Source organism: Brassica napus, chromosome A3 (assembly GCF_020379485.1).
Source record: "Brassica napus cultivar Da-Ae chromosome A3, Da-Ae, whole genome shotgun sequence".
Taxonomy (NCBI): Eukaryota; Viridiplantae; Streptophyta; class Magnoliopsida; order Brassicales; family Brassicaceae; genus Brassica; species Brassica napus.
Window position 1 is genome coordinate 31800558 of NC_063436.1, and position 17167 is coordinate 31817724.

Here is a 17167-nt window from a genome sequence, read left to right on the forward strand (position 1 = left end):
TTTTCTATTTCTGTGAAATTTATAAAAGTTGTCAAAATAAGCAAGAACTTGAATTAAAATGCCTTTACCCGAATTAGAAAGTCGTGAGAGACTTTACCACTTAATTGACACGAAAATGCGTCTTTGAGACATATTGGGATGTGAAAACACCTTCGATTCTTCAAGGGTTAAGACTTTTTTTAGCAAAAAAAAAGGGTTAAGACTTTGGTGGTGATATCAGCAATACAAGAAAACAGCGTAATTCTGACGGAAAATGAGATCCTCAGAATATTCCGACGAATTTCCGAGGAAATTCCGAAGAAACCCAAAATTTGGGTTTCTTCGGCATTTCCTCGGAATATACCGATGAAATACCAAGAAAATCATACTCCTCGGAAAACACCGACGAATATCCGAGGATATATTATAGCTGCTGCAGAGCCATTGGGGGATTTTAAAAATTCTGAAGAAATTCCGAAACTTTTCCGACGATTCAGGGCTTTGCTTTTAGGGTTTCTGCTTCCTCGGAAAAGCCTCGGAATATTCCTAGGAACACTTGTTTTTCCTCGGAATTTCCTCGGTCGGAATATTCTGAGGCTTTTCCGAGGAAGTAGGGTTTTTAAACCGAAAACAACGTTTTGCGGTTTGAATAACACTTATATAACCCTTATTAAGTGTCTTAGACTGATTATGAAGTCAGAAATTTGTTTCTTACCCTATAATAAACACTTTTCCGATTGTATAAACGAAATCCCCACAACATAAGAGAAACACTTATACACTTTAATGAACGGTAAAGGGAATACTTACAATTCGTTTTGAAATTTTGTTATTTCATGGTTTATGATCATCTATACAAAGATTCCTCAATGGTATGCATTGCATTTGTATAAGAAATGATATAGGGCAAAAACAATTTGATGTTTTGAAACCCCAAACATGTGTTCCTCGGAATTTCCTCGGAATAGTCCGAGGAAATTCCGAGGAACAATATAAACCAATAGAAATACATGCACATGATGTTCTTTTTCCTCGAATTAATGAAAATATTCCGAAAAAATTTCGACGGATATTTAAGTGGCCGTCGGAATTTTCTCGGAATATTTTCATTTAACCGGGCAAACCAGCCGCCAAATATTTCGCGAAAATTGAAATTGAAAATACCGAGGAAATTCCGACGGATAATTTCCGTCGGACCATAGGTTTTATAGACACGAAACACTTCTTCTTTTCCATTTCTCTCTTCTTCCTCCGGCGATCTTTCTCTTCTTCTGGCGATCTCCCCCTTCTCTCGCGACGATCTCTCCGGCGAATCCTCTCTATTCCTACACAAATCATGTAAGAACCCTATCCCACTCTCTTAGGTTCTATTTGTTAGGTTTTAAAGTAGATTTGATGATTGTAGAAGTTTTTTGATAGATTTTTGTTAGGGTGATTGGTTAGGATTGTGATTTGGTTGTGTAATAGGTTTAGAATTGTGATTTGGTTTGATAATTTGTTGTGTTGAATTGATTTAGAATTTTTTTATAAATTGTTTTTTATTTTTGTATTTATAAAATCGATTTTGGATTTTACAAAACGTTTTTTGTATATAAATTCGATTTTTTGATTTATAAAAGATGATTTCATATTTATAAAAATATTTATATTTATTAAAACTAATTTTATATTTATAAAACATTTTTTTGATTTATAAACACTATTTTATTATTTTTTGTATTTATAAAAACTATTTTTAAATATACAAAACGTTTTTTGTATATAAATTCGATTTTTGGATTTATAAAAGATGATTTCATATTTATAAAAATATTTATATTTATTAAAACTAATTTTGTATTTATAAAACATTTTTTTTATTTATAAACACTATTTTATTATTTTTTGTAGTTATAAAAACTATTTTGTATTTATAAAAAGATGATTTCATATCTATAAAAATATTTATATATATTAAAACTAATTTTTTATTTATAAAACATTTTTTTTATTTATAAACACTATTTTATTATTTTTTGTATTTATAAAAACTATTTTTAAATATACAAAACGTTTTTTGTATATAAATTCAATTTTTGGATTTATAAAAGATGATTTCATATTTATAAAAACTATTTTTAAATATTTTTTTCAATTAATATTTATTAAAACTATTTTTAAATATGTTTTCTATTTCAATTTTAATTTTATATTTTCGAATTTTAATTTAAAAAAATAAATTTATAATTTTTTTTTTCAGTTTTGGAAATATTCCGAGGAAGTGTATCCCTCGGGATATTCCTGACGACAACTTCCTCGAAATATTCCGAAGGACATTGATCCTCGGAATATCCCGACGGATACACTCCCTCAGACCTTTCCGACGAACTGTTGTACTCGGAGTTTCCTCGGAAATTCATTTCCTCGGAAATTCATTTCCTCGGAATTCCGTCGGAGATTTCCGAGGAAAAATGAATTTCCGAGGAATTATTTCCGAGGATTTGTTTCGTCGGTATGTCATCAGAATAACATTATCTCGACGACATACCGACGATTTTTTCTCTCAGTATGCCGCTGTTTTCTTGTAGTGCAGAACCGTTTTCTTTATTGACAATTTTTTTTGTCTCTTTTTTTCAGAGACGAGTAAACAGTATGTTAACCAAGTTTACATCGTATATTAGGATTAAGTGTGAATAGTAAATCCCTTATAATGTCATTCTAATCCGTATTTCTTTAGTGGCCTTAAAACGTGATTTCGGTTCATGGAAATTTCACAAAATGCAATTCAGATTGAAGTTTACTATAAATAGAAAATGTGTCGAAAGCGATGGGACAAAACAAAGGCAATAAGGTAGGAAGGTAACTGAAGGCTGTCGGCGAGGGACGATAATATTTGATCAAGATGTGTGTGTTAAAAAGAGTCTTCTCCACTTGCACCTAAAGAAAACAAGATTCTCCCAGAGCAGAAAAAATAGCCAAGAATTATAATTTTAAAACCTTAACTATACTAGAAAATTTGATGTATAAATATTGATTACTATATAGTATATATCATCGAAAAAAGAAAAATAATTACATCTAACGTTTGTTAAAATTAAATATATTCCTCCATACTAATACCCCTTTATATGTAGAGAATGTGCTTCTGGTGAAATTATAATTTCATTTCTTTCTGCGTTTTATCCTTTCACGATATCTTCGGACAATAAGTAAGACGCATCTAACTAATATTCTAAATACGGAAACTGACATCTTGAATGGCAATACATAATTAAAAGAAACAAAGCCGAAAAGAAAAAGAAATGGCAGACTGTAAAAAGTAATGGTTTTATTTTTATCTTGCAGGGTAAATACACTTTCTATAACAACAGAAATGCCATTTGTTTCAGAGAGTTTTCTACTCTCGTGAAAAGAGGTCGAATCTATCGTCTACGTTGTCTCTGCAGAATAGACAGTGTTTCTTAGATACGATGCAAAAGAAGATATCTTGTAATTTTCTAGGTTTACTAAAGTTGCTGCAGAACATGAGTTCGCACATCGCTGTGATAATAATTATACTATACATTCACAGTCTAATGTCTGTGTCGTGTTTAGAGTTTTTCTCGACAAAGCATGAGAGATACATGTCCTCATTTCTGGGACCACCTCTAATTTTATTTCACGAATTATTTATATTGCTGACCCTATTCCGAGTAATTATTCTTGTTTTCTTTTTTTTTTTTTTTTTTGAAAAAGGTCTTATATTATTTTGACATAACATAGTACTTCATTGTGATTCGGTACCAAGTGGATATATATATATATATATATATATATATATATATATATATGATAATTTAACCTTTGCATACACGGCTTCGTTAGTGGATGTATGTTTTTTTTTTGTCTTTTTGAGGTAAGAGGCTAAAAATGTATCGACAAGTTGACAAAAAAAAAGAAAAATGTATCGACAAAAAAAACAGGGAATAAATTAAGAAAACGCAAAAGAAAAAGAAAGATTATCTACGACGTTGATGAATAAAAAGTTTGAATCTGAATAACTCGAAGTTTCGACCAAACTGAAGAAGGAATAAAACTAAAAACAAACCGATCTCTGCTTTTAGTATTTCTCATTTACACGTTGAAAACAAGCAGAAAAGGATAACAAAATCTCAAATATATATAGTTCACCAAAAAGATAAATATATATATACAGAAATTTAAGGTACAAAACCGATCCAAATTAAGATTAATTATGATATCGTTTATATGTTTTAATACCTAACTTCAAATGTATAAACAGAAATTGATTGTACACCCTAACTTAACAGTCCTTTACCCAATGAATAAATTATACGGTGAACAAAATCAAACAACACGATTATGAAAGTCCACCACATGATCCATCCAACTTTTATTATAATTTGTTCGATCAGAGACGATCCTGTTTAAGATTTAAAACAAATGAGTATAGTGGCATACCTAGTCCAATATCACATTATGAAAATGATTAACAGAAATGCATCTAACCCATATGTACAGCCTCATACATAAAATTTGTTCCTTTATGATATAGTATTTTAGCATAATATTTGAACTGGACATGAGTATTTTAATTTATTCCATCCAAAGTACTCAATCGTGGTTAAAAGTTATTTCGAATTAAAAAATGAATATCGCTTTTATATTCTAGGTATTACTTGCAAGTTGTTTGTTTTCTAGAGGACTCTATAAGCAAAACAGCAAATCCACTAATTATTTAATTATTTTTCCTTTTTAATTAGTATGTTAAAGTTTTGTCGATTAAGAATTTAATATTGAAGCACTAAGAACAATCAAGAAGTGTACTGGCAAGTTGAGTAGACGATTATCCTCGTGAGACTACAAATCTTGCCACTTATAGAAAACTATTCAATTTAAATACTAGCCCTCATGCCATTATCATATTCCCGAAGTGACGACTTCAGTGACGAAATTAGGTTCATCTTAAATTTAATACTACTACATAAAATCGTACTTAGGGAACTTACTTTATTTATTTAAACTTCTGCAGACAATTTATTATCATGACCAACTGATTCCTTATCGTACGATTAAAAACAATACTACTTGTGATTAAACTAATTACTCCGTATAAAGTTTCGAAATTCCCAGGAAGTCTGTATTCATTGGTCCGTCGTACCGCTTCCTCGTACACTAATCTCCACTTGCCTTCAAACCCTAGATAATCTTTTTTGTAACTATGGATAATTCTTTTAGTAAAAAAAAACTATAGATAATTCTTTAACATGCCCAAAACAAAACACACATACAAAAATGTGCATATGAATATTGTATATATGTGTACGCGTTGCCGATTTCTAAAACGTCTCGTGAAATACTTGAAAGATTTCCGTTACTACTTACTAGATATATCTAGATATATAAGTTTTGACTGATATATTTCAGAATGATAGATTTGGGTTTAGCTCATCTTATGACGAATCTTGTGTTTAACGAATAGATTGACAAAAAAAAAACAAATAGGTTGCCATTTAAGGAAGATGTTGTTACGACGTGAATGACACAACTTCATTGGACGCACAGTTTGATATAACAAACACAGTAAGTGATTGCTTCATAGTACTCGACCCGACCCTCACACTATATATTCGATATTTTGTTAGTTTACTACATAGCCAATGGAAGACGTTTATTTTGACAAAAGGATGGATTATTTAATTATATATAACAAATTTAATAGATAAACCCATCAATTTCAGTATAAAATAATGCATTGTTATTATTTCTATTTTATTTACAACAGAAAACTATACCTAGATACATATTGAGCTTCGGACTAGGTAAAATTTGGACTTTCATCATGTTCTTTAAAATTTTGACAGTATCTTTTGTGTTCGCATTGCTTATTTTTTTAACACGCGACTATAAATTGAAAGAGATTATTCTAATCACTGTAAACCCAAATTACATTGGTTCAATTAACTTAGTGGTGATAAAAAGGCAAATTTACTTATACAATAAATTATTATTGTGTGCCACCAACCAAGATTTAAGGAGGAGCAAATTATACAGAATAAAAGTGAACTCTAAGAAAGATTTCATGTTGACAAAATCAGTTGAAAAAAAAAAAAATTTCATGTTGACAAAAAAAGAAGATTTCATGAATAAGTGTGAGAAGATGTATTGAATCTGAAATTTAAAGTGATTTAATTTTACTGAGTTTTTAGATGATTTTAGGTGTTTATCGGAGCAAGGTTTAATTTTGTTAAATAATTCTAAAATCTCATCTAAAACCATGAAATTTGATTTTTTTTTATTTTTATAACTACAAATTTTGAATTTTCAAACTTAAATTTTATTCAATAACTATAGATTTAAAATGTTTTATAAAATGACAAGTTCAATAACACTGAATTTTAAAGTATTTTTAAAAAAATTCGTTCGAATAAAAACATGTCAACCGGTCTAAAACCTTAGAGCATCATTACTGGAGTTTCTAAAAGAGGGTTTCTTTCAGAAAAACAATGTGTGGGCCCCACCAAATCATAAAAACTAGTTCTCAAAATCATGAAATAAGAACCAATTGTGATGGGTTTTTTGCACTGTTTGCGGGTCTCACCTACACGTGGTGGTCCGCGATTGATTCGTTTTTAAATTTTTATTTTAATAAAATAATTTTTTTTTAGAAACCCTTAAATGGGTTTCAAGGATAATGATGCTCTTACACAAGATGCTCAACAATGTAAAATAATACTTTTAATCTAATAAAGTGATTTAGTCTAATTTTAATGTTTTATAGAAATGGTCAGACATGTTCTCATACAGTCTTTGTAGAGTGTGTTTTTAGAAATTATGGTTTCTCTTTCTTCCACTTTTCTCTCTTTTTCTATTATTTTTAAGAGCTATTTAGGTGAATATACAAAATATGTGTGGTAATTGCAGATTTATGCATTTTTTTTAATTATTTGCAGAATCAAGTAATTTTTGTGCTGATTTGCCAATTCTGTCCTCGAGCTGAGACGTATTTAATGACCTGCTACCGGGGTTGAGGAACAAAATTGATTTTTATTACAAGTGAAGATGAAGCGTAATCTATGAACTAAACCAGTTACATTTGAGATATTTAAAGTACTTAGATATTGAAACCGGATATATGTTCAATAATTAAAAAGCGATGAGTTGTAACATATTTTTCAAAAAGTGTGGCGCAAATGTGATTAAAATGAAGATATTTTCATATCCAACTAAGATATTTTATAAACGCCAGATATTTTACACACTTGTAAGATATTTTACAATCCGGATACAGTGTTAATAATTATTTGAAATACTTGAAGTAATGAGATAATGAAACCGGATATAGTAAATAGATCTTGGATTTTTCATTCAAAGCTATTTCTCATTTCTCTAATTTTGGAATAAGAAAAAAAAACAAACAAAAAGGCTATCTTTTTATTTTTATTTTTAAATCCATTTTCCTTCGTTTATGATCTGTTCAAGCAGAGGAACAATCTTAATATACATAGGAAAAGATTCAACCTTTAGATTACCCGTTACATGCTCTTCCTTAAATTTCAATGGCGGTAGAAACAATGTCAGATACATCAACTTTACTGGATTAGATTATTATTGTTAGATATAAAACGATGCTTCTTATATGGATTTGTTTTGGTGATCCGGGAAGGGTCGAATAATGAGATTTTGCAGACAGAACTAAGAAATGAGATTTACTTTTACAGAGAGACCATACATTGAGATATGAATTGTATCAAATCTCTTTAGGTTTTTGCAGGAAAGAGAAAGAGTATTTGAACATTCTCGATTCTTTGCATTATTATCATTTTATCTCTCTGTGCAACAGTCTCTTTAGATTCTTTGCACTAATATTATTTTTCTCTGTGCAACCATCTGTTAATCTGACGTGTAACATGTCATTTAATTTACTTTTTTTATAGTAATATAGACACTTTTGATATTACTTCAAAAAGCACAGTGCCTTTACCACCTACCTAATTTACATCGCTTTTTTTGCTATCTAGTGCAATTTCTCTATTTTTAAATAGTTTATGAATTTTGTAATATTTCTCTACTGAGATAGTCTGACAGTGAATTTGTTATTTTAATATAAATTATCTAAAAAATTAGTGGAATAAACTCTAATAAAAGGAGGTAACGTTTAGAGCATCTCCAACCCATTGCTATTTTCACCTCTATAATAGCATTTAGAGGTGAAATTGCTCCAACTCAACTCTATTTCTTCATCTATAATATAGATCTCTATTTTTTTCTCTATTTATAGAGGAAGAAATAGCATTCCTCTATTTTTTAGTCTATAATTTAGAGATTGCTATTTTAGGGAAATACATTGGAGCATATCTCACCTCTATTATAGAGTTCTCCTATTATAGAGGTGAAAATAGCAAAATACATTGGAGATAATCTTAATAAAAGTCCAACTATTTTTTAATTAAAAAAAAAAAAGAAGTGAAGCCGAGAAGTCTCTCTCACCATTATAACAATGTCTGACTTCTTTTGGGTTCTGTGAGAGATAGAGAGAGAGAAACTGATTCAAAGGATACATTACTTGAATATGACCACTCATAATAATCCCCATTTTTAGTTTGCCTCTTTTCTCTTTAACTAAATTTATATTTCCAAGATCTTTTGTTTTTCTTCATAACCATTTGTTAGTCTTGGAATATTATTTGTTCTCAGACTCACGGTTTCTTCATAGCTTGGAATATGATTGCGTTGGTAAAAAGAAAGAAGAGATCTTACGGTTGATATTCATTTAAACTTTTTGTTGAGATCGTAAAATAACTGCAAGATTTCTTTTTTCTTACTCCATTAGGGAAACATTAGTGCCAATCTACTTCTGTTTCCTATCTCGCCTCACCGTTAATGCTGCGAGAACATAAATATCACTGTTTTCTGTCGGTAACTTATCTACAAAATGGACAAAACCAAAATTTTACTTTAATACTCTCTCTATTTTTATTTGTAAGTAGATTTAGTTAAAAGTGTGAATATTAAAAAAACTTTTACTTTTAACAAAATAGTATTTAATAAATAAATTCAACCAATGATAAAAATATATGAATTATTTGATTAGTCACACAACATGTAATAAATGTAAAAATTGTTTTGGATTATGTAAACATCTTACATTGTGAAACAAACATTTTTTTGCTAAAACTACTTACATATCAAAACAGAGTGAGTAATAGTATTATTTCTAGTTCAGACATTTTTCATATTACAAATTAAAAAAATGATTGAAATGCATTAAATTTTTTATTAATTACACATATTCAACTAATAAGATAAATAAAATTAATGTATTTGTAATTAATTTTAAGCTGAAAATTGCATTGGAATTCTAAAATGATACATAATTTTTTTTGTAACAAGAAAAAAATGTTAAAGTGACATTTAATACCTATGAAAGAGAATGTAATAAACTATGAAAGAGAATGTAATAAACTATGAAGACTATACTTTTATGGATGATTAAACTTTTCTTAATTTGTATATATATATATATATATATTTTTTTTCTTATTCAGCATCAATCGATAATACTTGAAGTTATACAGTACTAGAGATTTTTTCCGCGCTTCGCGCGGATTGTGTCTTATAAATTTATTTTATTTATAATATTATTTGTCAGTCTTTTTCTTTTACATTAACTTCTTGTTTTTCCAATATTAGTTTTTCTTAATTTAAATTTATATGTTTATAATTTTTTATTTTTCTTGTTGTAGATGGAGAATTATATTTTTTATTGATGGTTTTTTGTATGTGACATAAACTTTTAAAATTTTAAAATAATGTTATATATAGTACGATTAACACATTAAAGAAGAGAAACATATTCATGCACATTTTACACAAGATTTATATGCATAATTTTAAACATTATATATGTATATTTATAAGTTTGAAACATGTAAATGCTTTCTAAAGCTAAATACTTGTTCTGAGTTTACATAACTTATCGAAAGTTTTATCTCTTTTTAAATTCAAATCACAGAAAAAATATCAAAAAATTAGTATAGATGGGTTTTTTGGGCTTTTAAATCAACACTGAAAAATTACATGAATCAGATAACAACAGTTTTATAAACAACTGGATAAAATTTGACCGAGTCAAAGATTTTCACACAATATGTTCTTTCTTCTTCAAATTGCGAAGAGCCTATAGGCACAAGAAAAAAAAATCATAATTTTTGTTTTCACTTATATAACATTTTTTCTCCTTTACACACGGAGTTTATTACACTGCTATAAGCAATGGAGAACTCTATTCATATAAGATTCACATCTATGCATTTTGACAAAGAAGAATTTTAGTCATCTTTAGTTTCGGAATGGCCCAACTTCAGTCATATACACTATATTTTCTCTATGATTCAAATCTTACAATTTTAATATATGTGCAGACTTCCATGTGAAAAAACGTGCACGCCATCTATCATTCAACCTATTACTTTTTCCAAAGTAAACACTATAATCCTCGTTTCGTTAGCACCACAAACTAATCTCTTTGGATCAGTTTACTAAAAAATATGGATACTAATGTCAGAAAATAATATAAACACTATCAACCACAAATATTGGCACAAGACTATTTGGTTCAAGGAACATATTCCACGTAATACGTTTATATCATGAATGGCTTTGCGGAGAAGACTGCCAACCAAGGATCGCTTGAGGCGTTGGGGGTTAAATGTCTCAGGAACGTGTGTCCTTTGTAATCTGGAAATAGAGACTCACCGTCATCTCTTCTTTGAGTGTTTTTTCTCTCTCTTGATATGAGAGTCTTTTGCTGCTGAAGTTTGGATTTCTCCTCCTTACACTCTGTTGCAGCCTGGATCAATCAACCTCGCGTCAACGCAGATGCGCATGCTACTCCAGTCATCAAGTTCTACTTTCAGTCAGCCATCTACCTGTTGTGGAAAGAGCGTAATGCTCGTGTGTTCACAACTGTCTCCTCACCTTCATCAGTCATCCTTGCCTCTCTCGACCGTATGATGCGTGACCGTCTCTTTTCTTACCCGGCAAGTTCTTCTTTCTCCTCTTCTCTACTTCTTTTTATCTTTCTTGTATAAGACTTCCTTAAGGCTTTTTTTACCTTGAGTTGTTGTTGGTTATTTTTGTTTCATTGCTGTAATAAGTTGTTTAAAAACAATAGTGTAACCTTTTAGAAAATGATAATCTTAACATCTTACCAAAAAAAACAACAAATATTGACTTATTTATGTGAATATATATTTTATTTTAAATCATTATAGTGGACGAAGAAAACTCCATAATTTGTACAACAAATTTTCTTAGATTCATCTTATCATACTCACCATTTTACCATTTTAATTATATAATTTTACATGAGCTTCTTCACCCTCCCCGGTTATTTTCTCTTTATTTATAACTACAATATAAAGTTATAAACTATATATATTATAAATTAATAATTTATTGACCCTTGAAGTCTAATGATTAAAAATAGAACATAATTCAATATAGATATATGATTCTATTAATAAATTAGCAATTATAAATTTGAAATTTCTAGAAATATCAAAAGTCATAGTTAATTATCTTCTAAATCTAAATGACATTTATTTCTAATTTTTTTTGGATGAGAATATTTTGGCTTAGGTGGATAGTTCCAAAAGCCTTGAATTTAGTCCCTTTTATATAGTAGGATATTTCTAAAAAAAATATTTTATTACTATAAAATCTGTCAATAATAATCTGCTTAATTTGATGAAAGATAGATGTTGTCTGATGGAAGTGGATAAATATATTTTGACTAAACCCAACTGTTCTTTACGACTTTTTTTGTAACCGTTAAAGATTACCGTACCTTTTCACAGATTGTTTACAGCTGCTTGGTGAGTTGAATCCCAATTTAATGTGTTCAACTTGTAGGATTTTATGGTTACAAAAGTGAACTTAAAAGTATTTTATGATTTGATTTCTTCTCAGTCAGCTCTCTCAAACAGATGGAGCAAAAGGAAATCCCACCAAACAAGTTTTCTATAGAATAATGGAAAAGTATATATTTTAAATAACTAGATATGTTGTGTGAAACAATATTTCACATCTGGATGTTATTGGGTGAAAAGTTTGAAAGACGATAGAAATAAGATGAAGATTAAAGGACTAAAAATAGCTGGAGATATAAATTGAATATTGATATGACAGAGGAATGATAAAACAAGTTAGGACTGAACATAGATGTAGATAGGCGCAGGCAACATATAAAGCAGTAACGTTTTAAATTCTTTTAATAAAAGTATCGAGAAGAAACAACAAAAGACAACTCATTGACAAAACTCTTTTCAATCTTTTTAGTCAGAACATCTAAAATAACACAATTATCCAATTCCCATATATCCAAGCATTATGTGAACTTATGTAATACATATTACCAGATCGAGGAAAAATTAATTCGATTTAAGTTCCTGAGAAATTTTCTTAGCCTAATATAACAAGACGTTGAAAGAGAAATGAACAAACGAAAAGCCGATAATTAATTTAATGACCAAGAACATATGAGACTTTAAAGGTACATTTTACCCTGAAATTGTTTCTTGTAAGTTAAAGATTCAAGGTCTCATGAGAGGAGGTTGGAAGCCATTGGTCTGCAGCCAATTCTGATGAGAAGTAGGAGTAGAATTAAAAATCTGATTGTGATTATGAGGAGAGAATCCTGATGATGCTGCAGCATTTGCCAACACTTGGTTCGCGGTGGTCCGACCTTCAAACTGGTGGTTCTCGGTCACCGGAAACAGCGAGAATCCTCCTCCGCGGTGAATGTTACTGCTGCCCGGAAACTACTTTACACCACACATACAAAATTGCTGTTATAAAAGCATAACCAACTGAAATTTAAACAAAATGGGTGCTTATTGTTGTGTCTTTTTTTACTCACTTGGTGAACAGAATTGGGGATATAGTTAACCATTCCGGTTTGACCTAATCCGAGAATCTCATTAGAGTGGAGGGAATCTTGTTGGTTCATCTAAATAAAAAGAAAAATGTCTTTAACAAAAGAATATAATAAAAGGTTAAAACATCGTTGATAAATTATTAAACCTTTACCTTGAGCCGCATATCTTGACCCTTATGCTTCGAATTAACCGAGTTTCCCAAACTCAAATCGAGGTTATGATCCTGTTGAATAGGATTCCCTGATGACTCTACACAAATTCAAAATCTTGAAAACAAGTTCTTCTAACCCACATAAGATATAATCCAGGACTAAAAGAAATATAAAACTATGAATCACAAGAACTGTTTTTACCGGCATTCAGTTCTTCGTCGTATATGCTTGAATCAAAGTTAGTCACAGCATCTTTGCCATTACATTTGATTGCAGCTTTATCATAAGCTCTGTAATATATTAAATTAAAAATATATTATAAGATTTAAATTTTCTAACAGTAAAGTGATGTGGAATCAAAGATGAAGACGTTTACCTAGCAGCCTCAACCTCGGTGTCGAACAAACCCAAATAAACATACCTAATATGAAGGATTCAAGAATCAAACCTCGTTAGAATAACAAATCTATTAGCATAATTATAAAAAACGAAGGGTTTTTATTAATGAAAGTACTTTTTGCCTAAGAATTGGCCCATTCGAGCTTCCCAGCGACCACACTTATGCAAAGTGACACCTCTATACTTCGAACTTCCTCGAGGGAACCCTGTGCTTTGTCGGCGAAGTACGTGCACGAACTCTTCCTTCGTTAAATTCGTCATCTACCAACAGGTTTAAGTTTTTTTTTACTTGTCAATCAATCAATTATAGATTGCATTGTTTTTTGGTTATAAAGGAGTTACCTGCTTCATGTCATTATCATAATCTTCGATGTTAAAATTGATATCAGCTTCTACCCCACGGAATTTAATAGCAGCTCTATCATATGCTCTACATAAGATAGTAAATGAAAATTAAAAATTATAGTATACGTCTTGCTTGTATATTTTAATTATTAGAGTCCATGGGAGAACTGTTGTCCAAGAAAAAAAAGAGTCTATGGGAGAAGAAAACATACCGAGCAGCTGCATGAGCAGTGTCAAATCCACCTATTCAGGGAAAAAATGATTTTATTTAAATAATTTAACATTTCAACAGCAAAAAGATGAAAAAAAAATCTGTCAAGAGAGTAAAATTACCTAAGTAAACCTGTTTGCCACAGTCCCTGAATTTCAGAGAAACATATGAAAAAACTTTATATTAAGATCTTTGAATATGATTGGTTACATCAAATTAAAAGATGAATTTTTTTTACTATAATTAAATTACCAAATATGAGACTCCCATCTTCCGGTTCGCCGGTAAAACGTAACGCCTCTATACTGAGAACTCCTTGACCTTGGGCCACGCCGGCTCTTTTTTAACGGCTGTGTCGGTTCCACCACCGCTCCAACAGTTGCGGGTTTACCTACCGATGATCCGGTAGCTAGATCCGACTGAGAAAACTGTACACCAAACCAGTGAGACCGAGGAAAGCCCGGCCCGGTACCACCACCACCGTTGTCTCCGACGCTAGATTCCATCTCCGGGAAGAACTGATGGGTGATAAGAGGGTTGTTGGGTCTGACCCGGTTAGGTTCATCGTCATCGGATCCATCTTCGATGACTACAGCAGATGAACTTGAGGTTGAGAAAGATCCGACCCGTTTACCCGGTGAAGAATAACAAAACTCTTCAGATTCTTCTTGTCTGACTGTTTGGTGTGGTGAGTCGTTTAGATCCCACATTTTTTTTTGTTCTAAACCTTTTCTTTCTTGTTTTTGATGTTTGAAGTTTCAAACTTCAATCCTCTCTCTGGTCTGATTCTCCTCAAGGTTGTAGTCTAACTAAGAGAGAGAAACCAAAGAAAGAGCTAGAGAGAGAGAGAGGTGTTTCAGAGTTTGCTTCTACGAAAGCTTTCATTTTTATCCCTTCCTTTAGAGCATCTCCAACCCACCTCTATTTCTACCTCTATAATAGCATTTAGAGGCAAAATCACTCCAACCCATCTCTATTTTTGCCTCTAAAATAGAGATTGCTATTTTCTCCTCTATTTATAGAGGAAGAAATAGCATTCCTCTATATTTTGCTCTATATGTAGAGATCTCTATTTTAGAGAAATACATTGGAGTAAAACCCAACTCTATTATAGAGTTCCTCTATTTTAGAGGTAAAAATAGAGAAATACATTGGAGATGGTCTTATATTTACCTCCAGTGCCCTTTCTTTCTCTCTCTCTCTCTCTCCACTTTTCTATAATATTATTCTCTCTCTAACCACTTGCTTTCTTTGGAAAAAAGATTATATTCGAAACAATTCCTCGTATTGGAGTTTCTTTATTTTCATATAAAAATATTTCCACTTTTATTATTATCTATGTATACAAATATCATCACTGATTAATCAAAGATTCCATTAATCTGTAATTTCATGTTTTAAGAAAGTAAAAGTAGGTCCACGGCTTGATTTTGCAAGCAATCTATAAAAGGTATTTTTTGCAAGAAAATGAATAATTTGATAGATTAATGAACCCACCCCACCACAAGTTTGCTAAAATTTGTATACTTTAGCTCTTGGCACAAAGCTTTTTCTTTGTTTTCTTTTCTTTTATGTATGAATAAAAGTTTAGCGGATACAAAGACAAATAGATCACGCATTAATCTATTTATGTTAATGGTGTATATTTATGTACAATAAATATGTGTTTTCATGATCTGGTAAATTAAAGTAGACGAAATATTAAGTTTGATACTAAATAGTATATATGTTTATTTATATGTTTATTTTTAGTGAAGTTCCAAAAACATGAAGCCAAGCAAGTAAAAAGTACTAATAATATTTATAGGTTCCCACTATAGATTATAGGGGTTGTTAGCTATAAAAAGTACTAATAATATTTATACTTTGTATATACTCCCTCTGTTTTTTATTGTAAGTAGTTTTAGATGAATGAACAAATATTAAGAAAGTTATTAATTTTTTCAAAAGTAGCATATGATATATAAATTAGGTGTAGTTAAGCCAATCATAAATAAGTATATATTATTTGATTGGTAACACTATACCCAATAAAAATAAAAATTACTTAAAATTATGAAAGGTACTTATATTTTGAAATAAACAAAATTTTTGTTTAAACTACTTACAATAAAAAAACAGAGGGATTATTGCTTAAGGCCTCATTGGTGTAAGTTTCTATTGCTATTAATAAAATACTTTGCCCAAACTTTTACTGTGTCTGAGACCATAAATTAGTTGATCGTTAACTATCTGTTTTCTTAAGGGGTTGTTACAACCAGAGGCTTGTTAGATATATAGGAAAATAAAATTATGTCCAACGTTTCATAAAACTCATTTATCAAGCTATACTAATTGTTTACTTGGTTATTTGACAATTTGTTCACATAATAACAAATCTATATAATCTTTTTATAACTAGTTCGTTTGATCAAAGTTTAGCAACATTTTTTTTAATTCAATTGTTATTTACAAACGAGTAGTTCTCAGTGCTATAGACTATTTTGTTGTTAGGTATAAAAACGTTTAGTGACATAAAGATTTAGTGCAAACCGAAACTGATCTAGATTGATACGGTATAATTTATATCCAAAACCTTCAATAGGAAACTATAACATAGATGAGTGGCAAAAAACAAATTCCTTCTTAAAAAATTGCAATGCCTTATCGCAAGTATCCAGATCAACTTGTTGAGAAGTAACCTTTTACAGATCTCATACATTAGTTTGATGCAAAATGTTACATTGCTTTGCTTAAATTGCGCATTCAGTTTTGCTGGCTTGGTGTAGCCATAAACGCTAAAAATCCTTGTAAATTATAATAACATAGACCAAAAAAGATGAGATAACTAATGCTTTACCTATGTTAACTTGTTAGAAATACAATTCTATTTCGATGTTGCTATGTTTTAAAAGAAATTTAGAAATCGCGTGGGGTGGGGTTAGTAGCTTGAAATACGACGAGAATACAAGAATACATACCATACGTATTGACAAAGTGAATAGTTACATGTATCCAAAAAAAAAAGCAAAGAGATTTTTGGTAATAGAAGCATCAAAAAAAGGAAAAAGGAATTATGAGAAGAAAAGGAAAATGTTACCAGAAAAGATCAATCCCTTAGTACGGACAAACTGCGGGGTCCACTTTTTCCCTCTTTCATCCACCAATGCCCTTTCGTTTCA

At 30.3% G+C, this 17167-nt stretch overlaps 1 protein-coding gene across 3 annotated transcripts; it reads right to left on the reverse strand.

Annotated features, from left to right (window-relative positions):
• Positions 1-12381: 12381 nt before the first annotated feature.
• On the reverse strand, positions 12382-14883 carry LOC106445506 (floral homeotic protein APETALA 2). Of its 3 annotated transcripts, none has more exons than XM_013887071.3 (10): positions 14259-14883; positions 14129-14154; positions 14008-14038; positions 13793-13880; positions 13566-13711; positions 13428-13472; positions 13253-13341; positions 13051-13148; positions 12881-12970; positions 12382-12782 (listed from the first exon to the last, which is right to left on the reverse strand). In XM_013887071.3, the coding sequence occupies exons 1-10, from the start codon at positions 14714-14716 to the stop codon at positions 12555-12557; spliced, it is 1299 nt and encodes a 432-aa protein (XP_013742525.1). In that variant the 5' UTR covers positions 14717-14883; the 3' UTR covers positions 12382-12554. The 3 variants fall into 3 exon arrangements, with proteins under 3 accessions (XP_013742525.1, XP_013742527.1, XP_013742526.1); XM_013887073.3 differs by having other exon boundaries at positions 12382-12785; XM_013887072.3 differs by having other exon boundaries at positions 12570-12809.
• Positions 14884-17167: the final 2284 nt, after the last annotated feature.

What these genes read in the sequence shown, in the direction of transcription:
- LOC106445506 (XM_013887071.3), bottom strand. Translation starts at nt 14,716, where the DNA reads ATGTGGGATCTAAACGACTCACCACACCAAACAGTCAGACAAGAAGAA. An exon ending in ATGATAATGACATGAAGCAG is followed by an intron (nt 13,712 to 13,792) that starts GTAACTCCTTTA and finishes ACCTGTTGGTAG; the next exon opens with ATGACGAATTTAACGAAGGA. An exon ending in CGACGAAGAACTGAATGCCG is followed by an intron (nt 13,149 to 13,252) that starts GTAAAAACAGTT and finishes GAATTTGTGTAG; the next exon opens with AGTCATCAGGGAATCCTATT.